Consider the following 24,264-nt stretch of genomic DNA (forward strand, 5'->3'; position numbering starts at 1 on the left):
GTAACACATCTAGCCTCTTGTGTCATCTTGCCAGAGGACCCACTGGAAGAAACAACGACAGCAGCACCATCTAATTCTTTCCTCCCCCAAAACAGTACCTATGTCTATCCACTCACCCAAGGTGCCTCAGGGGAAAGTGCTCATCCATCCTAGCTACCTCTGTGGAATGGGCACTTAAATCCTCAAATGCACCAACTTGTGCTACCTCTGAGGACCATCAATATTCTGGCTTCAGAGAGCCAGGACCCCTGTGCCCCTTGCTTGAGGGCTCACACAGGCACTCACCTCCTCCCAGAGCTGTAAGAGAGCTAAGCTATGCTGTGAAATCTCTACCAGTTCAGTCTTCTAAGAGCAGGCCAGAATTAAGTTCTACTAGGAACCACCTGAGTTTCTCTTTGTTCTGGTTTCTCTTTGGCTACTAAGCTGACAGGGAGAGCTGGGAGATGGATTTCACTCTTCCTCTGTCCTAACTGGGTTCTCATCCAGGGAGGAAAGCATTGATGTTGCTACAGACTACGCTCACCTTGTAGTACTTTATGGCCAGCTCAGGTCTCTCTGCTCGCAGGAGGAAGGCCTCCGCTTTCTGGAACTCTCTCTGCTCAAATGCAAAACGTGCCTGTCCCACAAGCACATCAGCCACGCTGTCTGGGTCATGGGCCTCAGCCACACGCTGTGCAGCATCCCAGTTCTGGTTATGCACAAACCTAGGGGAATCAACATGCAATGTAACAAGAGGGACAGTGAGGAGCAGACCAGTGCTGCAGAAACAACCAGGATGGCATCATACAGGGAGAGGAGATGCAGCAGGCCAGGATGAGGAATGATACATACATCAGCACTGCCTCCTTGGGCTTCCCAGCTTTAATGAATTCTGCTTCAGCCTCTTCAAATTTGCCCTAGGAGACAGGAAGGAATGTGCTTGCATGCCTTCCTGTCCCAATATGATTGCATGACCTCCTCTGCTCACCATGAGGCAGAGAGATTTATGAAACAAAGATGAATGTGGAAGCTTGGGGCTGTAGTCACGGAGCCTTTTGGGTGAGCAGTGATGCAGCCACAGAAGTGCCTGCTGCAGCAGCCCTTAAGGACAACTGCTCAATTACCTGATTGCCCAGAGAACTCCCACCTATTTCAGGGGGTAAAATTACCTCATCTTCAAGGAACATGGCATACTTTAAGTGGATCTCTGGCATCTTCTGCTTCATGGAGAGGCGGGCCAGTTCAAAAGCAAATTCAAAGACCCTGCAATGAAGGAGAAAATGGGGTGAGAGCAGGACCATATGCTGTGAGGGCATGCTTTCATCAAGAGCAAGACATCAAGTGCAGCACAAGACGCTGGGAGAGGAGAGATGGGAATCCAACTGCCGATTCCTCCTGTTCCTGACCAGAGAACAGGAGCTTTTAGAGCCCCCACTAAGTAAAATCAGCTCCTTCACACCTGCTGTTAGTGCCAGAGGCCCTTGGTTCAACCCTAAGGGGAAGTCACAAGACTCCCAGGAGCCTAGCAATGTGAGAGAACTGGGGGAGAGCAGCAGTGAATGGCAGTGCAGTTGGATGGCTGGCCAGGTGCAGAGTGGGGCCAACATTCTTCTGACGGGTGGTTACCTATGGTGACATGAGTAATACCTCCTCCCAAGTTCAGAGGCTCTCACAAGCCGCCCCACCCCCCCCCCCCCGCTAAAGTTAAAGGGAAAACTGCTTTCACCTGCCCAGATCCCACTTGACATTTGAGAGACTAACAGGTGGACAGGAAAAGGGCTACATCAAGAAAGTGGAACGAACGCCTGTATGAAGATGTACAGGCGGGGTGGAAAGACACGCCATATCTTGAACCCACAGCTATCACGTGCATACAATTATCTTGGGCCACCCTTTTTTTCTCAGGTCAGGCAGATGGGAGAAAAGCACTGGGCTGATAGACCTTGCTTACCCGCTGTCTGCTGCATGGTCAATGGCCATCTCCAGAAGTCCGAATTTACTGAGGAGTTTCACAGCTGCCTCTCCACCCAGGCTCTTTGCCCACATATAGGCCACGTGCTTATAGGAGTTTGCTCCCCCATGTGCCTTGGCCACCTATCCAAAGCAAAGAAAGCAGAAGAGCCCAATGCATCCATTTCATCTTCAGCAGGCTGACCCAGGACTCCCCTCTCACATAATGCCTGTCATCATGAGGGAGCACCAAAAACGACTGTTCTCTCCTGAGGAACCCTTCTGTAGCAATGACTGGACTGGGGAGAGTGATACAAAGGCGTATTTGGCAGAGCACAGAAGAGACTGCTGTCTCCTCAGCATGGCCCACACCACCGTTAGGTCAGCAGAAGTGACCCCTGGCAATCTGTGTCCCCACTGGAGTGGAGCAGTGTTGCAGGGGGGCTGCTACAGAGTGGCTATGGGCAGAGCAATACCTCTGAGGTACAACACAGTGCAGTGGTTCAGAGCAGAGCAGTGCCTGGAGGAAGGCAGTACTGCAGACTGGCTAGGGGTCAAGCCTTGCTTTTGGGGTGCAATGCTGCAGAGCAGTAGGCACAAGGGCTTCCAGTGCTCTGCCACATGCTGAAGCTAGGCAGTATACGCCAAGTGTTCGAATTTTGCAGTGAATAAAGACACAGCAGCTCCTACCAGGATGGTTCTGTCAAAGCTGGATCCCTGCACAGCGGGATAGCTGTGAAATGATAATTACCCTGTAAGCTTCTTCCCACATGTCATTCACTCTGTACATGTTTACTGTGGCCTTCCAGTCTTTAGCTTCTAGGTAGTGGTACTCAGCCTCCTGTAAGCGTCCCTCTGCCTCCAGCTCCTGCAATTAGAGGCAATGAGTTAGTGACACTTGTCCCTGCTTAGCCGAGTCAATCCCCTGCCATGAGATGTACTCACCTTGCCCAGGTGCAGGTGGGTATCGCTGAGTAAGTCCTTGTGGTACTTGGCAACCAGGCAAACCATCTCATCGTACATCTTACACTTCTTGTACATGGTGATGGCCAAATCAGGTTCATTCACAGTGATATACAGCCTGGGAACACAAGCACATTCAAATGGCTCAGCTGAGGACATGATCAGTCCCCGCAGTCTCTCTGCATCCTGCCCAGCTGGAGCCAGGTCCTGTGCATGCTGCCAAAAGGCATGACTGGTGTGCAGCGTGGCTGCTGTGGGCTGCAAGGCTGAACACTGCTTAGATAGAGCCCTTCTGTCACGCCACCATCAGCTGCAGTAGGGCAAAGGTATTCCCTCCATTCTCAATTGTCAAGCTGAGTTGTGACTTGGGGGGGGCGCCTCTGAGCTTCTGTGACCTGTTCTCATCTTGTCCCCCCAACCTGAGGCTGTCAGTCCTGTTGTAATGGTAACTGACAACGTCAGCTCAACTTATTCATACAGGCTGGCAAAAAGATTAAACCCAATGTGACCTCACCGGCTGTAATGCCCCGTTTCGTGTACTAGGCACCCTTGAGATCAGGTACCATGGCATCAGACACGCAGTCCTGTTTGTTCCTATACCTACTAACCCTGTTGTGTTGTTATTAATCTAGAACTGACAACGTTAGTAACCTGGATGGGAAACACTCTGCTTTTCATATCTTATCCTCAGCTGATGATGACAGATCAAATGCAGCACTCTGCAGTGGGGAAAAGCCTTGCCCCTCTGCTACATGAGACAACTGCACCCCACCTGGACCTCCCTTCTGTCCTAGTGAACAAAGATACATTAACAGTCAGTGACTTCTCTTCCTAAGAACTCTGAAATATCAATTTGAGGTCTCTGTATGTGGATGGAGTACCTCTGCCCTTTCCAAACCCTAGCCCCAGACTCTAGTCCTACACCAGGAAAGGGCTCTTCTACTACTACAGCCTTTTTTTCAGGGCTCAGTCTTGGACTAGTACCAAGGAAGATGCTCACCTCTCTGCTTCTTTGTACTTGCCCTGCTTCTCCATTTCTTGGGCCTGGGTTATATAGAGCACAGACACATCTTCCTGACTCATACACTTGATCGCCAGCTGCCGAAAGAAACACATACGGGAGAATCTACAGCACACTGCACAGCAGTTTCTTGACACATGATACTGAAGGAGAAGGGGGAAACCAGTCTCCTTCCCATTACAAACAGGTTTACAAGCTAAATGCTCTGCAGAGAAAGGGTAGACATTTGCCACTGTGATCAAAGCACTCCTTGCAGAGTGCTCTTTGTGTCACAGGTGCACCCACACAGGGCTGCCAAAGTAAAGAAGGGCACAGACAGGATATGAATACCAGGAACCGATTTCTTGCTGGCTACTGGACAGCCCTACACGCATCCTTTGGGAAGAGCGCTTGTTGATCAAGTGTTGGTGCACAAGGCACCACCATCTCCTGAAGAAAGACATTTCACCAAGCGGGGTGAGCTCCCCAGAGCTTTTGCTTTTGACTTTACCTTGTGAGCCTGTTCCCAGAGCCCGGCCTGTGTGTACATGTCAATGGCATCCTTGGTCTGGTCTCCTTTGATGTACAGCTCCTCTGCAACCTGTAGGGAAATCACCAAACTCAGCAGTCCCAAGCGACACACAGAGCAGCAATGATTGTGGTCTGTAGCCTCACCCGATACTCCTGTAAAGCTGCATAGTGTTGGGCAATCTTGAGGTAGTATTTGGCTGCTGTCTGTTTGTCCTGCAAGTCCAAAATGTAGATGGCCTTTTTCCACTGCCGGGCTCCCAAGGCTGACTCAATGGCCTTAATCGAGCACCTAGCATCAAAACCATAACTCTTTACAGCCAGCCCGCAGCCATGTCCTCCAGCTGAATTAAGCTAGGGAGACCAAAGTGCTGCTTGATTCTTATTCCTGGGCTCGAGCACCACAAAGGATCTGAATAACTGGCAAAGCTAAGGGGAAAGAATGAAGAACTAGGACAGCACAGAAGAGTGATCAGGGCTGAAAGACCTTGGGAGAGATGTGGGAAGGCATCCACAGCCAGGGCCAGCAGAGACTGCATATAAGCACCAGGGGCACTGGCGAAGTGGGGTCAAGGGGGCTCATGCAGGCAAAACTCTACTGATTTAAGCAAACCATATCAGCTCCATGGCTTTCCAGGTTATACTGCTGCTGGCTATACAGCCATCATCTGCACCCACCTGGCTTCAATATAATGGTTAATAGCAGCATCCAGCTGTTTCTGCTGCACCAGATGGTCTCCCCAGGCCTCCTCCAGCTTCACAACTTCTGCGGGAAATGCCAGGCGAGCCAGCTCCACTGCTGTAAAGGGACATGATAACTGTTAGGCTGAATCCAGTAAGGAAGCAGAACTGTGAGGTGAACATGGGCTTTGGATGGGGTGCAGAGGGACGGGAATGGTGACTGTCTAACCCACTCCAGCTCCAACGGGCTACCCAGCAATCTGGACCCTGTGGAGAGCTGGACCAAATCCATGCTGCTGCAGTCAGCATGATCAAGGCCTTGGGAACTGGATGCTGGGACTGTGTGTGCAGGTACAACTATATGAAAATACATACACTGAATTAGATGATACATGGAAGCTTCAGAGCACCTAGGCATCTCCAGGCTCCAGGGCAATAGCTCATGTTGCCACCAGGCCAGAGCACCCAGGGTCCTGCCAGGGATGGATGGGGGAAGTAACATATTTAGCACAGTACCTTTCAGGAAGGCACTGCCCTTGCAATAACACTCCAGAGCTTTCCGTGGGTTCCTGACCTTCTCAAACAGGTCTCCAGCCTAATGAAAAATATAAGCTACCAGTCTCCAGAGCCACCATCTCCCCGCACACCATCACGTACCCTACCAGTCCCATGTACCAAACTTGTCAGCCTTGCCACACAGACTTCTCCATCAGCTATGCCCTCCCCACTAACCAAAAGCATGAGGATAAAGGGAACTTCTAGAAAAGACTGCATGTGCTGAGACCATTGTCCTCTCTGCCGATCAACAAACCCCAAGTGTTTTTCTGGGGCACCATCTTCTGACAAGTTAAGAGTTTTTGAGACAACCTCCCTTTTCTGCACAGTGCCCATAGAAAAAAAAAAAGCTGCAGCAACAGCTTTTCTATGACCACAGCCCCTAGGAGCTCCACTATGCAGATGGTCATACGGGAGCATGGGCATGAGCAGTGAAGAGGGAAGCTCAGCTTCTTGCAGCAGGTTTTTACCCTGTAGGAAAGGGTGGCGGCCAACAGGGTGGGATGAGGCTCAAAGCTTGTAATACCTAGAAAATAATATAGGAAAGGCCATCCTGGCAGAGCAAAGATTCATCTCCTTCAGTATCTGAATGGTGGCAAAGCACATGTCTAGAGAAAGACCATGAGAACAGAGCAAGTATACACCAGTCTTTCCTCCATTATATCTATCTGCCTCTGACAATCTGCATCCTGGAAGCTTCCTGAGTTTGTGTCATGATGCCCTCACATCAACGTATTTAATGGCTTTTGACAGACTCTACCTCCATGATTTGTCTAATCACTTTTGAACCATTTATACTTTTGGTAATGAAACATCTGGCAGCAATGAGTTCCACAGTTACTCTTTCAACCGAAGGCTTAAGAAAAGGTGACAGGTTTGGAGAACCACAAAATTCTCTTGGGTCAAAATGAAACAGTCGGAAAACGCCAAAGGTAAAATGAGACTGGAGAAATGTAATTTAAGCAGGGCACATAAAACAGGCCAGTGAGAAGAGCTGCTTTTTTTCACATAACACATAACTGAATGGGGTAACTCAGAACCAGCATTATAGATCAAAAAGTACAGACAGTTCTAACAATAACTTGACAAGCTCATGGAACTAAAATCTATCAAGAGCTCTCAAAAATAATAATAAAACTGTTCAGACACACTATACCCTGCAAACTGCTGAAACCCATGAAAGTACACTAGGAGAAGTACCACCCTATATTTGCCTGCCCTGTTCTTTATTTTCTTTTCTTAAACATCTGCAAGAGGCCACTGTTGGCCAGGTTACCGAGCTGTACACTGGTCAGATTCAGCACTACTTTCTTACAATAACACGATTATATGAAAAACATCCTTTTGTTTTAAAACTGTCACCTAATAATAAGTAGTTACCATTTTTTTGTGTTATTAGATGCAGAGGATAATCACTTTCCTTCTCTATGATATTCATGGTTCTACAGATAGTCTTCATGACCTTCTTTGTTTTTCTTCCTTAGCTTTTGCACTTAGATTACCCTTATACAAAAGCTGTACCATCATTTTTTATTCTACTATGAGGAAGTACTGTACATTTTCACAGTGATACCAAGTTTTCTGTTTGATTCACAACTCATTTCCTGTTGGTTCCCATCTTCCCAAAGCCCTCCCTGACTATTACTGAACACTCACCTGATGTTTTGGCCACAAGTTGCCAAAGAGTTGTGATCTTTTTCCCCAATAACAGTAATTCTAGACCTCACCTGCGTATAATGGATGCAGTAGGATTTCCTCCCAAACATAAACTGCAAATTTACCAACACAGAATTACACTTGCTACTTTACGTCTCTATCTCCCTGTACCTCACAGGTGCAGAGGACAGGGTAAGAGCTCTGATGCCCTAAGAAGAAAGCCCAGAGGTGGGGAGGCACTCACCTGTTCATACAGTTCCCCTCTGATCAGTGCCGTGGACACCCTATTGATGACATCCTCATTGGTCAGGAGCTCATCCCTGCTCATGGCCAGCCGTGCTGCTTTGGCTGGCAGCCCTGCCCGCAGGTATAAGCTGATGGCTGCTAGGTAGTCACCCTGTTCCTCTTGGACCTCCCCAGCCTTCTCTTCCTGCTGGGTATCCAGCAGCCACTGGTAGTAACCCCGCCGCAACTTATCCAGCATGGGGTGTCCCTGTTGAGAAATGCAGCATTGGTTGACCTGGGTAAGGCAAGATGTTGTCCTGCTCATCCTGCAGGCTCTGAACAGCTAGTTCATGGCACCAGACTTCTTGCTGCCCAGTTAGTAGAAACCACAATGCCAGCCCTGCATAACACTGCATCACCCGTGCTTCTTCTAAGCCCTAGATAATCCTAGACCAATTTTAGTGGGCCTTCTCCCTTCCTATTCACCTGGGTCCATACTTAAGTCAGTGCAACCTTCCCTTCTGCTTGGAGCCCCCTCCAAGTGGGAGTGAGAACCTGATAGGGCAGGTGAAGAGAACCTAGACCTTGAATGGACTCCCAATCAAGAAGGCTTATCAACCAAGCCCAGCCCACAGTCCAGTGCAGTTATATTCTGTACCTTGGCCTCAGCAACTGCAATGCATTCATCCCACATGTGCAGCTCCTGGTACATGTCCATGGCCTCCTCTGTGGCATTCTGTGTCAAGAGAGAAAAGTGTCAATTTGAAGGCTCCATTTAGCAGACACATTGCCATTGAGCTCTCACAGTGGGCATGGCTAGATGTGCAGGAAACACTTGAAAAAGTGTACTGTCCCCTTTACATGGATATACATTCTCCCTCACTCTCTTCATGTGTCTCAGGGCAATCCTAAACCTTGGAACAAGAAATATCTCCTTCTATTTCAGGGCAAAAACTCTTCTCCCTGGAACAAGCAACCTCTTCCTTTTTCACACCAGGGCACAAACCTCCCTGCTCAGAAATAAATGAGACCTTTTCTGCTCCTTGTTCCTTTACTCACTTGTTCCAGGAAGATCATCTCAGCCAGCTTGTAGTTCTTGTCTAACATGGCCAAGCGGGCACGCACCAGATAATGGTCTGTACCATCCCCACCCTGCAGACAACATCAGTTAGCTCAATCAGTTTGTTGAGTGAAAGAACAGGCTCTGGAATGATATATGGGAGGTGAATGCAGGTGGGGTCTGTGTCAGTACAGAAACTAAAGAAGACAGAAGAGAATCACATAAGTGACAAGACAGGAGCAATATGAAAAGGCTCAGCAGAAGAGGAACCTGGCAGGCACGGATGAAGGACTATGTCAGCAGTTTCTACGTGACCAGGTACTGGTCAGTAGGAGGATACTGGTGAGCACAGACACAGAAGATAACGTGCATGCAAACGTTTACAGGAAAGCAGCTGCCCTGCACAGCAGAAAAACAGTTTGACTTACGTGCACTTGAGCTGCCTGGTCAGCAATGGTGTTGGTTTCATGCAGAAATCGAGCCTTTGCCATGTTGCCCAGAGCTGCAAAGCACCTGGAAAGAGCAAAGCAGTTAGTCACTAACTGGGTTTTGCCGCCTGCTTTTGGTCCAAGAAAAGAAGATCAGAACCTGGGCAGCAGACCCAGCTCTGCAAGCTGGAGAGGTAGGGCAGCCCTGCTTCAAGAGAAAGATTTTTGCCAAGATCCATGCTCAGATGTGCCCTCTAGCCTTGCTCTGTGGGAGAAGCCATGGACATGACCCATGCTCATGCTTCACTTCCCCAGGCTTCAGAGATGTGCTGAGCTTGTCCATGTCTGTCAGCTCCCTGAAGCCTTGCTATAGACTGCTTTGGGTTGCCATCGGCAAAAATTTATGCCACAGAATGATGTCCTCCTGTTCCCAGTTCAGGCATTACTGTACAGGAGGAAAGGGCAAAGTCACTGCCTGGAATAGAGAACACTTAATTCTCCAATGCAGTGAATTACCCAAGCCGCACAAAAAGCCGTATTTTCAGTCAGACCCTGGTTTCTGTGAGGGATTCAGCCGAGAGAGTGTTTGAGCAAGAAAGATTTTATAGCTTCTTCCCATACCTCTCTGCAACGTGCAACTGTCTAGCTTCCAAAGCCAGTCTACTTAGAGTCTTCCACATGGCTTCGGTCTCGGTGGACATCTCCAATGTCTCCAAAAATGCGGTAGCCCTTGAGACAGAGATTTGCAGACTTTCAATAAGAGAATAGAAGAGCTCTCTGAGGAAAATCCTAGGCTGAGACTGAAACTTCCTAACAAGAGTTGCACTGAAAACAGAACAAGCTGGGTGTGACCAGTTCTGAAGCAGATCGTACGACACAGGGCTTGACAGATCAGGGAAGAGTTCAGAGACCGAGGTGATCCCTGTTAAGGTCCTTAGAGGCATACCATCAGCAGAAGGCTGTAGCACTGTGGGGCAAGTTTGAAGTGTTGTGTCTGAAGCAAGACTCTGGTGCAAAGAAGTCTCTCAAGGGGTAACAGTGCTATGAACATATGACATTTTCTTCCCTGGTCAATTGTAAAGCCCTGTAACAAAATCAGCAGTGTCCACATAGTGGCTACTATGACTGTTTCAGGCAGGCAGTTTTTACTCTGCACAGCTCCTGAATATTTCCATGACACTGTCATCATCCCTGGAGGAGCAGTAGCGAAAGCATCTAAGTAGTACTTCACATCTGGCTGCTACAGAAGACACACTTATTCACTGCAGTTAAGTGAAAACTGCCTTCAGTGAATGTCTTAGTGTCAATGGGACCAGACTTGCCAGTCTCTTGTGCCTCTGAGTTTGAAACCGCACAGCTGTGAGGATGAAAAAGCTGAATATCCACTCATGAAGGACTCTGCTGCGCATTACAGCCAGACCTAGCACCAACATCACGCTCAGAGCCTAAATGTCAACTCTGTACAGGAAGTTGTGCTGCTGTAGTTCATGGATTGCTGACTCTCAGATGCCTGTTACATGAAGTGTGCTATCTGCCATCACCACGTGGTGTATCTAGCACTTACCTGTGATAATCCCCATCGTCAATGGCAGTTCCAAACTCTATGAGGTCTTCATCCAGGGTGTAGGACACAGTGTTCACCCCTTCAGATACTATCACTTCAGTCTTTCCATCACTCCGTTCCAAGTCTACAATATCCCCCTGGAAAGAGTACCAGCTATAAACACCCCCAGGTTCTCCTAAAGTATGTGGGGTAGCAGGGATAGATGTGAGGACTGAACTGCGACAGCTCTGCTGATTAAAGTTCTCCTGAATGAGCTCACACTGAGAAGACATCACCCTTGTCTCACCAGAGGAAAGGAAAAGGCCACTAAGCAGTTCCTTGCTGCATTAATTATCTTCACCTTCTGCAAGAAATGCCTGCCACAAAGTTGACAGATGAGGTCATATTTTGTCCAGAAGAAACTAGCAGTTCCTTTCTGCAATACCACCCTATTTCCAAACATGTGAGAAAGAAGTAACAGAAACTGCTGGAGGTAAATCAAAGTCTCCAGAGTTTTACCTTCAGAGGAAACATGGTGACTCGCTCTGGAGCATCAATGTTATACCAAATGCAGAGGCTGCTTCTGTTCTGAGCCACCACCACATCACTGCCCGGGACCCACTGCACGTAGGAGCAATAGTTCAAAATGGTAGTCTTGGTACTGCTTTCAATGTCATAGAGCTGCAACTAGAGAGGGGAAGAAGAGAAAAGGGCTCAGCTGGCATCATGGCTGGGCTGCTAGCTCACGTGAACACTGCAGGAACACCTGAGAAAGTATGTTGTAAACAGATATTCCCAACCAGGAATCAGACTTTTTCCAAGATATCCAGCCCAAACTCCCATGCTGTTATTTACACACGTTACTGTCCAAGACTTAAGACCTTTTTTAATCCTTGCAGTATTTTAAGCTACATGCTCAGATCCTCCCTTCCTTATAGCCAAGCACGTACGCATATAAACCAGAATATGCCTTGTGCTACTTTGGTTCCCTCTCAGCTGCAGAGCTGGAATAGGAGAATGGTCTCTTAAGTCCTTCATGCAAACAAACTGGGGGACCAGGAAGGGTCTTCCTCTGCAGTTCTGGGCTGAATTGTCCATCCTAGGCAGAGTCCTACTGCAAGAATTGTTGCCAATAAGGTAAGAGGAAGTTTGTAGAATACACTGCCCTGAAACAAACCTGACAGTTTGGAAGATGTAACCTGACACATCACATAACAAAGGTGTATGATGCCTTGTAACTTAAAAGTCCTACGCTGTTTCTGCTCATCATAACTGTCCTCACCTAACAAAGATGAGAAAGAGAAAAAGAAGAGAGAATCGTGCTAATCTCATGACATACCAGTCAAAAGAGAACAAGAAAGTCCCTGTTTCAGTCTGTACCAAACTGGTTGGAGAACTATGTAGACGTAACTTAGAAGAATCACAGTCCTGTCTGATTTAGGCTGGTGGCAGTATTTAATGAAGGAGCTGCCCATGCACCCTCTTGAGAGGCCTGAAAAGGAGCCAGAAAAGGTAACAGCAACCTCGATGATGCCACTGTCCCTTGCCAAGACAGCGAATTAGAGGACCCAAATATAAACTGAACAAGACTGCAGAAATAAAAATAAAAATATATATTGCCGAAAGTTCTCACATGATACGACTTATACAGCTTTGTGGAGATGTATGTATCACATAGAAAATAGAAGCCTGTTTCATCTGGTGCAAGCTGCAATCACTGTTTGTACCTTTCTGAAGAGCATCAGTGCAGCAGAGCCCAAACAGAAGCCCTTGCTACTGGTAGTGATTCAGTCTCCTTTGTAGTTAAGGTCTGTCTTTATTGATACGAGTAATGGATATGTGAAAGTAGCGTCCTAAAGAGCTGTAGACACAAACAGTCCTCTTTCTGAGAGTGAAGAGGGTCTTGATTAGAGAGGCACCCTAAAGCAGATGCAGGCATCACATTTTTTGCAAATCCACATTGGGCTGCTCCTTTTGTTTCTCTGGAAACACAAAGTACTTGTTCTGTGATGGCCCAGAACCAGAACTACAGTCTTTGTGCAAGAAGGACTATCTCCAGCACACTCTTGTGAGAGAAATCTGGGGTAAAGAGTTTGTGAGGTGGCAGATGTATGCTCTGCAATCTTTGGCTCCAAAGTTAGACTCTAGTTGCTGGCCAATAAGCTTGGCAGTAATGGGCAAGTGATGTGAATGATGAGACAGCAGTCTGTGTGAGGGATAACAAGCAGACAGATTTAATTGAAGAACTGTCATTCTCAGGCAAGAAGATACCTTTGCAACCCCTACAATCTGTGATGCAATCTTAGGGGTCAAGCTGCTGAAAATGACGAAGGAGGAGCAGCTCAGTGAAGAAGCCTGGGGTTCCTGTCTGAAATGTGAGGGATGAATTCAGTTTCTTCTGAGACGAGGCCGAGAAAGTTCTGAGGGATTTCAACACATATGCATATATGAACATAATACTTCACCCATCCTTGGACTAAGGAGAGAGGTATAGCCAACATGGAAATATTCTACTGCAGACTAACAGCCCCCAATGAGACCTGATCTCTGGAGCTATTAAAACCATCCTGTGATGAGCTGCAGCACTGTAGCTGGAGTCTGCCACAGCATCTGGGACACCTACATAGAAATTCTGGATGTGAATTACACCATTGTCAAGAAGGTCATGTACTCTTCTCAGGGCAGTCTTGTGACAAGAGGAGTAAATGAAGCCAAGCAGTCAAGGAGCCTTATGTTCAAAACAGTGAAGAAAGCTTGATAGTGAACAGAGCGGAACTGTAACACAATTGTCAAATACATCTTGCCTGCTGCAGTGGGCTTCTTCAGCTGTATCTGCACAATTAAACTAAACATGGCTAGGACATGAGGTGAGTACCCGCACATCGTAATCTGTAGTGTGAAACCATTACCATGATTTTGGACATAGTTTTGTCCTGGGCTTACTAGTACTCTCCCAGGCAACATTCAGTCATGGTCTGGGAATCAGCACAATCCAAGCAATTGGGTTGTGACTATGCTGCGTTAGAGAATTAGCGTTCATCTCACAGACATATGCCAAGCTGTTGCAGAGAACATCTTTTTATAATTTACATGGTTTAGAGCAACATTAGGGTCCTCATCCGAAGATTAATCCACCTGATGAAGGTGAGAGGGGAATACACTCTTACAGCAGAAGAGTCTGTGATTTTCACTTTTTAGGTGTGATGAGACGGAGCAAGATGTCTAATAACTAACTTCAGAATTAGCTGTGACTCAAGACCAAACATGCAATGCTGTCAGCTCACACAATCTGAACATGGTCTATCTTTCTCAAAGGAGTGGTCAAAAAATCATGAGTAATTCAGCTGAGTTTCTTGCCTCCCTCCCTCCATTCCGGCATATCTGTCTTTATTTCTCCCCAGGCATACCATCTTGCCACACTCCCCAGATGCCCCCCCACCTCACCCTCATCTTCTTGTCCCTGAAGAGCAGTTTGTGGCCTGTTTCATTCAGCTCCAGCCAATCAATCTTGCTGTCATGGCTGATAGTGCCAGCATGGTAGCCACCAACGAGGTCCACTTGGGAAGGAAAGAAAGGAAAGTGTGTGAGTACCCAACATGCCCCAAACTGCTGAACATTCAGTACTGTCCCGTGGGGACCAGGTGGCTGGGACCTAATTAGGGCAGGACCCCCTGGCAAACACACTGTGACATGAAAAGCAGACTGCAGTGACATTTTATCTTGCTGCCTTATCAAAAACAAGTAACTTCCTCTACCCTTCTGTGATCATGCACAGATCATAGGCAGCGCAGGCAGCAGTATCATCATGCTGAACCGCACAGAATCTCAGGTCCAGGACACAGTCACAGCCACCCCACAGCTATGTCCACACCAGACAGCCAACCTGCCAAAAGCAAGACAGCCTGGTCTCTAGCGGTCTGCTGCCAGGCAGAGTGAATGCAAAGGGGGCCTTCAGGGATATGCTGCCTCACACAGAAAATGCAAAGGAATCAGCAAGGCTGGCAAAATACAGGAGGGGGAGGTTTGCCTTCACCTGTTGCTATAGTCTTGATGTCTATCAGATAAGCCAGTCTCTTGTTCTCCTCCACGCCTCTCTGCCGTCTCTCGTTGATACGTACACTATTATTTGAAGGGAATGACGACCATTAACTTTACTACTCTCAGAATCCACAGGACTGAATCACATAGTCCCTCTCAGACTTACTTGAAGTTTCCCCAAGCACGCACAGCCTTTTGCAGTTCTCTGACCTGTGACTCTTGTGCAGCAGCTACAGCTGTCTCAAGTGAGAACAAACCTTTCTGACTCATGGCTTCACTCTGGAAGCTGTCCCTCTGTACCCAGGGTCCCCAGCAGCAAATTAGTTATGCTGCTTCTGTCTCTGAGCAGCCCGCAATCCTCCCTTCTCTCTAATCAGAAAATGGAGTATGGTATTTCAGAGGGACAAGAGGAGGTCCTGCTGGCATCTAGAGTCCCTGATAATGCTGTAGTAGGACCAGCCTGATGCAGAGATGCACAGGAGGTCCCTCTTCAGCAATAGTCAAGTCAGGCTTCAATAACCATGTAGCAGAGGAAAATGGGCTTTTGTACTTCTAAAACTTTACAACCATTAAGTGCAACTGAACAATTAAACCCCAGCAGTAGTCACTATCAGAAGCAGATTACTCAGGTCCACGTGTCTTGGGGCTGCGTTCTACAGAGTGGGACATTTCCAAATATCTATCTACGAGGTCACTCCCACAAAATACCTGTACTAGCCACACAGGCAGCTGTAACACCTACCTGACAAGATGAGGGTTCATGAACTCTGTGCGGACAGACCCCAGGATGTCATTGCTTCCATATTCCACCAGTGTCAGCTCTCCAGCATTAAAGATCATGCAGACCTGATGAATGTGAGAGGGGGATATACTCTTACAGAAAAGCCAGGGTAAGTACACATACTTACCTACCAGTGAGGTGTGCAGAAAAGAACTCTGCTGCACACAAGTCTAAATTCAGTCCCCCTGGGATGAGTAAGGAATTGTCCCTGGCTACCTGTTGTGACTGTCAGCTTTTCCTCAAGGCTGGGGATTTTAGTTCTGGGCCTGTCAGTCCTGTAACAGCCAAGCTGTCACCCTGAAAGCAGTATTCTGTACCTCTAACATCCTCTCTGGCTGTTGCTCTTTTACTACTCCTCTCTCCTACAAGGTTATGACTTGTATAACTTGACAGTCCACACACCAAGTTTGCTCTGTACCTGGCCTATGGAAAAGGCAAGTATGGGGAGGAAGCAGATCAGGATCTACATGGAGAGGGTAAGTCCAGGAAACTGCTGAGAAACAGGGTTTTCCAGAAGTGCAGTTGATGCTTTTTCTGTCAACATTCATGGGTAGTAGCATGTTGTCCCATCCAACTTACATTCTCATTGTCAAAGAAGAACTTCTCATTCCCTCCAGATCCTTGCCAGGCTACCTACAAAGCAATGGCATGGAGTGAGCAAATGCCAGGCTGACAGCTCCTGCAGGGAACCAGACTGCAGGCATTCAGGTCCACTGCCCAGCTCCCAACTCCCACAACAGATAGCAAGAATTATACTGCAGAAGGGATCACGTTCCAGCACTTCAGCTGTCAGCACTATTGTTTAGTCATTCCCAGCCTGCAAGTTCCTCATTTCCCTCTTCCTTTTTTAACCTCTGCTTCAGGCTCCTGTTTTCTTTGTGTAGTATTTTATTGCCTTCTGGACGAGAGGCCTTTATGTGACCAATGTACTCCCTCCAGCCAATTCTTTCACTAGCACTTCTTCACCTTCCTCAGATTAACTTTATTATAAAAAGAAGCCTCAACAGCCCCTTTGCCTCTATAAATTTTCTCTACAGAATCAGTGCCACCATCTGTAGGAGGCAAATTTCCCATGTAGCTGAAATCCTTCTTTTTTTGGGTCATGTTAGCAATATATTGATCAGTACAGTGCCAGTGGGGGAGCAACTGATACAGCATTTGTGAAGAGCACTGGATAACACAATAGTTACTGTAATGCCAATAGGCAAGTGGTCAGAGAGGCAGAAAACTGAAAGCTAAGGCTGCAGATGTCCTCTTCCCACCTTGAGCAAGAGCTCCAAGTCACTGCTTCAATAAAATTCCAGTGAGACAGCAAGATGTAAATGGATTACTCGCAACCCCATTCTTTATAAGAAGTGAGTATAGCTGTGCAACTGAAATAAAAACTCTGTGCAGTATGATGTAGAGAAACCTGGGACATGTAGTCTGGCCAGATTTTCAGTTGGGTTACCAAGTATCAGTATCCTCCAACTCAAATCTGTAGTCATGAGGTCGTGCTCCCAACCAGATTGATTATCACACCATTAGCCTGATAAAAAGTATATGATACCTGTGTGAAACAAAGCAAATACATCCTGAAGCCTATTTAATCTTTTTTTTATCAGACACTGACCTACTCCCCACTTTCTCCAGGCTTGGCACATAGGCTCAGCACTTTTGTGTGGACAGTTTTGTATGAATTGTTTGGTACCAGATATGACACTAGCATAAGCTGTGGTACTGCTGTTGTGAATGGAATTTGGGGTTTGGGGGGGGGGTGGTTTGTTTTTTTTTAAATGCACTAAGATCCATACATTCACATCTGGAATGTACATATGTACAGCACCCAGTTTTGTGCCCCCCAGTACAACAAAGACATTGATAAACTGGAGCAAGTTCACTAGAATGCCATCAAGATGGCTGGGGATGAAGCACTTGCACTGCAAAGAGAGGTTGAAGGAATCTGGCATCTTTAGCCTGGAGAAGGCAAGGCTTAAGAGACCTCTAATAAAATGATGCCAGGCTTTTTTTGGCAGGTGCACAGTGAAAGGGTGAGAAATGGTCATAAATTAAAACAGAGATTACAATGAGACTTGGGAAAAAAGCTCTCCCCCGTGAGGACAGTAAAGCATTGGAACAGGAACCAAAGAAACTGGGATCTGAGCAATGACATCTGAATTTAATATTGACCTTCCTTTGGGTAGGAAGTTTGATAAGAGGCCTCACAAAGTCCCTTCCAACCTGAATTATTCTATGATTCTTTGAAAATAGACGTATTGTTCCCATGCAGAAAACCTATCCTTTGAGTTACAAAGTTAAGCGTTTGACACTCAAGAAATGCCACAGATTTTCCAGTACCTCACTGAGCTTGTTGGAGCTGATGTCACCCAGCAATAACGTCTCTGAGGTATGGGCCACCAGATACCTGTCTTTTCCTAAGATCTTCACCTCGTCAATCTCATAACCATACTGGGATTTCAACACAACTCGAGTTCCTGTTGAGAGGTTCTTCACAATGACCTAGAGAAAGTGGGAAAAAGCAGTATGAGGCCAAGCACACAGGAAGAACACAGACTTCTTTGCCCCATGGAAGATTATGCAACAGAGGACTGGGTATTCAGATGTCCCTTCACCTCATTTCACTCTGCTTTTTAAAGAAACCTTAGCATTCCTTTTGTATGGGATGACAACTATTGTAGAAGTGTGGGATTCTCACTTCAGCCATTTAGAAGTTTCCAGACTAACTGGAGGACTACTTAGGCCCTGAGGATGAGCCACCCTCTGAGAGTCCTGCTCTCTCTCCACTGACTACAGAGGGGTGCCTAGACTGCTGGCTTACCATTACCACCTGATTTTGAGCAAGGTAACACTGGATGAAATTAAACCACTTAAAGAGCCTGCATTTGGCATAGAGGTACCCTACACAAATTCACAAGCTAGGAAATAAATTCCACTGTCTTTGTTCCTAGCCAATTTCCACCCAGCCTTGATCCTGTCTCTGGAATATCCCCTATGCCTTTTCTGACAAAGTGGCTATAAACAAACAGTAGGTGCAGAACTCCAAACATGTCTAGTTTTAGCAAACATCCTATTTTCATCAAGAGACTTTACCTCATTGGATATTCTCTTACCTGGCTTGGTCCCACATATGTAATTTCAAATTTATTTTTGTAAATGCTTCTGCGAAGGCAGCAGTCGAATTGTTCAACTCCTCCACACAGAGTGCCCTGAAGAAAAAAACATATTGCACACAGTCAGTGAATTCTGTTAAGGACAGATATTCCAGCCCCTACTTACATGATATGGATCAGAGGTGAGACAGAAATTCACAGGCCCTGGCTGCTCTGGGGAAGAAGGCTCAAGCCCCCAGATGCATGAGAACCAGTCCTATCTTAACTTTCTTGAGAGAACAGAAAGACTGAGAGATTCTCAGAGAAACAGAGAAACAGAGCTTACCAGACACTGGCATGTACACAGCAGAGGAAGAAGAGGGGCAGAGGGGTTAAAAATCACCTTTATCCTCATCTTCCCCACTATCTTTCTCAGTTTCCCACTTCTCCCTCTCCCAGTCTCCCAATGTCCTCCCTTCCAGCAGAATCCTTCCACGTTTATCTCTTTCTTTATAAAACCTCCATTCCTTTCACTGATCTCCTATCCCTTAGCCCTTTCCCCTTCTCTGCAAATGTTTGTTCACATTTCAATTAATTCTCTATCTGAAAAAATTTCAAGGATTCTTGATTGTTGAACATAGAAAGATGCAAAACCTATTAAAGTTGTAAATAGCAATCTTCCTAAATAATGTAAATGCTTTAAAGTTATTCAATTTAACACAGAAAGATTGGAAGAAAAATTCAAAAGGTTTTGAAGAATTATTTAACAGAGAAAGGCCGATCAACAGCTGAAAGTAGAAGACAACTCTGAACTGAAAACATAGCACACAAACATAGAGTCTAAATAACAGACTATTTTTTATACTGCTTCTCACCGGTGCTCAGAGGAAAGAATGCTCATGAGACTGCTCTAGAGAAGCTATGCTGACCTTATTATGCTTCTGTGAAAAAAGGAGGACTGCTGCTGCTAATGGGCCCTTACACAATCATCCATGGTATTTTACAGCTCCATACTCTGCACGCTGCATATCTGACTGCAGCAGTGTCCCTTGCACAAGGTCTCAGCCTAGGCACCTTGCATCACACAGCTAGGTGATGGTGTGACCACTCTCACAAGCCTTCCCTGCATCACACGACTTTGTTCTCAGGAGCACGCATAAGACCATCCCTGGTGTGTGACTCCTGGGCTGAGGGTTGCTGGCTGATGATACAAACCACACAGATGCGTGAACCATCCCTCTTCCACGCTAGAGCTGTGATGGTGTAGAGGTGAGCTATTTCTTTGGGTCTGCCTTCCTCCCAGGCACTGCGGCGCGGGCTCCAGTTTAAAACCCTTAACCTGTGAGCACAGATGAGAAAGCAGACAAGTAAAGAAATGTGTATGGTTGAAGAAGAAAGCACAACAGAGGGGAGACTTTACCATCAGGCACCATACCTATCATAGCTGCCAATCACAACAGACTGACCACCAGGACTGGCAGCTGCTGTGGTGAATTCCTTCTCTGATGAGTCCCGGCTATAGTCAAAGGTTTGAATCACATTGCCCTCCTTCCCATAAGCTACAATCTTCTTATCGCAACCTGCAGCCACAATGCTGTTGGAAGCCCAGGCGAGGGCATAAGGAGGACAGGGATGCGTCACCAACTTACCCTACAATAGACAGGAAAGAACATCCTGAAGACATGACCGGCTCTAGTCCCCAGCTGGTGTCTATATGCAACTGTCACAACAAGACCAGCATGAGCCCTTCTCTAAAGTCCAACTTCGCCTGCCTGCCCCAGGCTGTAGGAAGGTAGATAGAAACCTGAACTGAGAGATGTATCAACTATTCCACTCCCTGAACCAGGAGAGAAGATTCCTGATGCCAGTTAGAAGACCAGTACCATTGACTAGACTGGGATGCACTCTTAACATAGCAGAGTATACATGGGCCTTCAGCGTACCATGGTAGAGAGTAGACATGCTCAAACTGCTTCAGCTGGAGAGAAAAGATCTGACTGAGAATAGCATTCTCTTCACCACAGCCTGAAGCAGAGAGACTACTCTTTTTGGGGAGAAGTGGGAGGCTCAGGAGAAATGCTGGGTGCCTACAGTATCCTCTCCACAGTGTCTGAACTTGGGATTCAGGTTTAACTGGGATAGCTATGCATTGCTTAATGAGAAGACAACAGCAGCTGTTCCCTGGAACCCTTAGCTGTTCAAGCATCATTCTCCTGGACACTCTAAAATCAGATCTTTCCAGACACCTGAAAAGCCATATGTCTCATACACAAAAATATAACTTCCCCTCCTACCACCACACTCAGTGTATTTCAAAGCATCTAACTACTGTCCTGTCTTCATCAGCGCTCTGTAAAACCTACGCTAGCAAGCACAGACTGTAGCTCCTCTCCAGACTTGTACTCCCTCCATAGCCTGATCCCTTTCCAGAGCTCTTGAGCTGGGGACTGGGTTATACAAACAGGAATTGTGCTCGCTGAAGAAGGATTTTTGATACCTGTGATTCACCTGAGCCCTCATCATCAAAGAAGAAGCGCACTATGGTTCCATCTGCATGGCCAGACAGGATTCCCTTCCCTGACACACTGCAAAGAAACACAGAGAGGATGATGCAATATTACAGTAAGACTTGTACCTCTGTTTTCACATTTCTGCCCAAGGGAGCCAGTTCCAGAGTCGTCGTGGATGCTCTACATCAAAGGAACCTTCTCCAAAGACAAGCTGGGTGATGAACACAAGAATAGCTAGTACCTGTACTGGTGTCTGTAAAAACAAAGCTGACAAAAGTATGGAGAGTGGAGAGCAGCCAATCAAGTATCTTCACCATGTAAAATCACAATAGCCAACTTTCTGTATTACTAAACCACAGTGAGGCTAAGTAACCTTCAGTGCAATAATGACCGTGCACACAATTTCTTATAGCAAGCTATATCAAACAACCTTTCCACTGGAACTGTTCCAGAAGTGAGGCTGGATATTATAATGCCAGGAATCCCTAAAAGCAACACAAAATTTAGAGAAAAAAACATCTGGACAAACACTCCAGGCCTAAGTCCATTATTTGTAGCATTAATGTCTTGTGTACTTCTTGACACAAGCAGGGAGAAGAGAGCAAGGAAGAAGAAATAGGCCTAACGATGTGTCCAGAAAGAACATTTTTTCATGATGATTCAAGCACAAAATACACATTTTATGAACACTGTAACAATCCAGGAATCATACACCTGTACTCTAATGATTGCAGTCCCAGATTTGCCACTGATACCATAGCAATAACAGCATGAGCTGTGCTTAGAAATAAAAGAAGAAGGGAAGAGAGTGTGGGGGGAGGATTAGAGGAGAGGATGAGGAGGACAAAAAGGGGAAGAGGGGGGCAGGAAGAGATAGGAAGAGAGAGAGAGAGGAAACAGAAGCCTTCTGGAATAGAGGCAAAGGCAGACAGACTGGAGGAACTTCTCAGCAGTAGGAAGTCAGTGTCCTAGACTAGCTTTAGGTTTTTCTAATTTTTCTAGCACTCAAAAATCAGAATGACACCAATGACACCATTTAGTGAAAATCCCACTGCTAAGACCATGATGTATCTTAATTTTTTTAGATAAAGGTTACTAAAGTAGTTAAAATGAAATCTTAATTAAAATAATTTAAAATTGCACTTTATGATTATTTTCGTAATTATAGCCTTGCCACAGTTTTATCTCGCAGAGTATTTTTACATGATTTTTTTTAGCCCTTAAACTTGACAATGTTAGTAATTAGCTGGATGATGTTGATAAATTTAATCTTGATAAAGTCACAAATTCAAATAAATCCATGTATGTAAGTAATGTCATGGGGACTTGGATCCTGAAATGTGTTCGAAGGACAACCAAACTGTGTGGGCCAGTGTGGCTGGCACAGGCAGGTATCAGATTTTAGGGAGGAATTCCTTCTGGAAAGCACAGTATTATATTATCTTGACAAGGAACTGACAGCAGAAAGACACTATGGCAACCTCCCATACCGCCACCAGTTATGCCAGGGCCAAAAGCAGGTAGGAGACTGAGCCAAGGCAGTGTAGGCTAAAGCAATGCCATACTCACTTGGAAGTTAGCGAGACCACATAGGAATCTGTCCCATAAATGGTGGAAGACTTGTTGTTCTTTGTATTTGCTAAACGAACCTGAGAAAGAGAGCATGATCAATGTTGCTTCTGTCTGCAGAATGTGGATTTCCCCCAGCGTAACATCCCCAGAGGTCTCCCAGTCCATGACCAGTACAAGAAGTTACAGGAAGCCAATGGCTTTCTGGTAGGTTGGAGTAGCGGCAAAGTTGGAGTCACACTTCCACATTTCTAGAAAGGTCAGGAAAATGACCAAAAGATCCAGTAAAACCTTCAAGGGCTAACCGGGAACCAGACCCAGAAAATTCAAGTCAGGGCTGTAATCCCATTGCCGCTATTCTGTGCCCGGTGCCACAGAGGAATGGCTCCTATCCTACAGCCCAGGTGCTTGCAGGCCCTCACAGCCCCTGCATGGAAAAGAAGATCAGGCAAATAACAAGTTTCTCTACCTTTCCTTCGGCAAGGCCAAAGACAATGATGTTCTCTGCTGGCCACAACAAGCAGGTCACAGCACTCTGTCACGGAGGAGGCAAAAAGAGAGGTGAGAGATCTACCCTATCTAGCTTCTTGCCCCATTGCTACATAAGACAGCTCATGAACAATACGACCACTCAGACCAAGAAAAAGAAGAGATGCGGGCATCTGGACAGATCTCAAAAGTAGGATTAAGGTCCTCCATGCTGAAGCTTGAACTAGATAGTAGTGAGCTGGGGTAAAATAGCAGGCTCAGAAAGGCTAAAGCAGGGCATCGAAGTTATACCAGATGTCTTCACTTTGAATGCTCTTCTGAGAGGACTACTTATTGATCAGATGTATGGTTTTCCACATATTACTGTTGAATGTACAAAATCATGGCTGTTTTAAAAGACTTTTTGCAACAAGTATAAAACATAAAAATAATTCAACTCTTGCCAGCGTCTGTAATAGAGATGAGAATATTTGTACATTGAATCTTCATCTGATGAATCAGAAATAGTCTTTAATTTTTATTTATGAGCAAGGTGGTTATCAGATGCTACCAAGGTCAGGTAGAAACAGGTTCATTAAATCCAAACCAAAGGTATTCTTAAGGGTGGGCATCAGGATGAATAAAACTGATCATGAAACCCAAGTGTAAGACAGGGCCAAGAAAATTAACGAACCACTTCACATTTAAACTGAAGAATTTCAGTCAGTAAGAAGGCTGGTGTCTGACACTGTGCCACCAGCACTAGTCTCACTGGCTCATCTGTTCCACGTTAAGCATCTGACCCTGCTTTAGACATATATACACCCTCATTTATTCATCTCCCCTTCTATCCCCCACGCTTACCATCCACATCAGCAAACACAGATACAATCAGATACCAAACTGTCCTTGCATACCTTGGCTGCTCATAATTTCTGTGTCCAACCAATGACCTATTTTTTAATACACTTGTTTCTCAGTCATCTGTCTATTTCCCTCATCATCTGCCAGACCCTTATTTTCATTTCAACACAACCACAAGCCGCCCATTGACAGCTTAGAAACAAGCCTCACAAAGCAGTAACGTGCTCAGCTACTAGTGCAAAGAAATCAAACTTGCACATACTCATCCTGACCCTCTAGCAGGATGTCTTGCTTGTCAGCAGAGCAGGACAGTGTCACTGTATCCACAAGATGTGTACGAGTGCCCAGCAGGTTTTGCAAATGGCAGGAGAGGGAAA

General features: G+C 46.2%; 1 protein-coding gene across 2 annotated transcripts in view; it reads right to left on the bottom strand.

Moving 5' to 3' along the window:
* IFT172 (intraflagellar transport 172) overlaps window positions 1-24,264 on the bottom strand; it is a 38,501-nt gene that overhangs the window by 11,512 nt on the left and 2,725 nt on the right. For both annotated transcript variants that reach the window (XM_037392573.1, XM_037392572.1), the window contains exons 5-33: window positions 23,025-23,090; window positions 22,556-22,635; window positions 20,974-21,061; window positions 19,912-20,126; window positions 19,692-19,815; window positions 18,498-18,593; window positions 17,725-17,886; window positions 15,967-16,020; window positions 15,349-15,452; window positions 14,602-14,687; window positions 14,013-14,125; window positions 11,088-11,255; window positions 10,590-10,726; window positions 9,647-9,754; window positions 9,026-9,110; window positions 8,597-8,689; window positions 8,196-8,273; window positions 7,557-7,805; window positions 5,618-5,696; window positions 5,099-5,219; window positions 4,568-4,712; window positions 4,404-4,493; window positions 3,893-3,990; window positions 2,875-3,010; window positions 2,681-2,797; window positions 1,931-2,073; window positions 1,149-1,242; window positions 832-896; window positions 524-704 (exon numbers count right to left, since the gene is read on the bottom strand). In XM_037392573.1, the coding sequence (XP_037248470.1) occupies window positions 524-704; window positions 832-896; window positions 1,149-1,242; window positions 1,931-2,073; window positions 2,681-2,797; window positions 2,875-3,010; window positions 3,893-3,990; window positions 4,404-4,493; window positions 4,568-4,712; window positions 5,099-5,219; window positions 5,618-5,696; window positions 7,557-7,805; window positions 8,196-8,273; window positions 8,597-8,689; window positions 9,026-9,110; window positions 9,647-9,754; window positions 10,590-10,726; window positions 11,088-11,255; window positions 14,013-14,125; window positions 14,602-14,687; window positions 15,349-15,452; window positions 15,967-16,020; window positions 17,725-17,886; window positions 18,498-18,593; window positions 19,692-19,815; window positions 19,912-20,126; window positions 20,974-21,061; window positions 22,556-22,635; window positions 23,025-23,090 (3,375 nt within the window). The remainder of the gene's footprint in view (window positions 1-523; window positions 705-831; window positions 897-1,148; window positions 1,243-1,930; window positions 2,074-2,680; window positions 2,798-2,874; window positions 3,011-3,892; window positions 3,991-4,403; window positions 4,494-4,567; window positions 4,713-5,098; window positions 5,220-5,617; window positions 5,697-7,556; window positions 7,806-8,195; window positions 8,274-8,596; window positions 8,690-9,025; window positions 9,111-9,646; window positions 9,755-10,589; window positions 10,727-11,087; window positions 11,256-14,012; window positions 14,126-14,601; window positions 14,688-15,348; window positions 15,453-15,966; window positions 16,021-17,724; window positions 17,887-18,497; window positions 18,594-19,691; window positions 19,816-19,911; window positions 20,127-20,973; window positions 21,062-22,555; window positions 22,636-23,024; window positions 23,091-24,264) is intronic.

Source organism: Falco rusticolus, chromosome 6, assembly GCF_015220075.1.
Source record: "Falco rusticolus isolate bFalRus1 chromosome 6, bFalRus1.pri, whole genome shotgun sequence".
NCBI classification, from domain to species: Eukaryota; Metazoa; Chordata; class Aves; order Falconiformes; family Falconidae; genus Falco; species Falco rusticolus.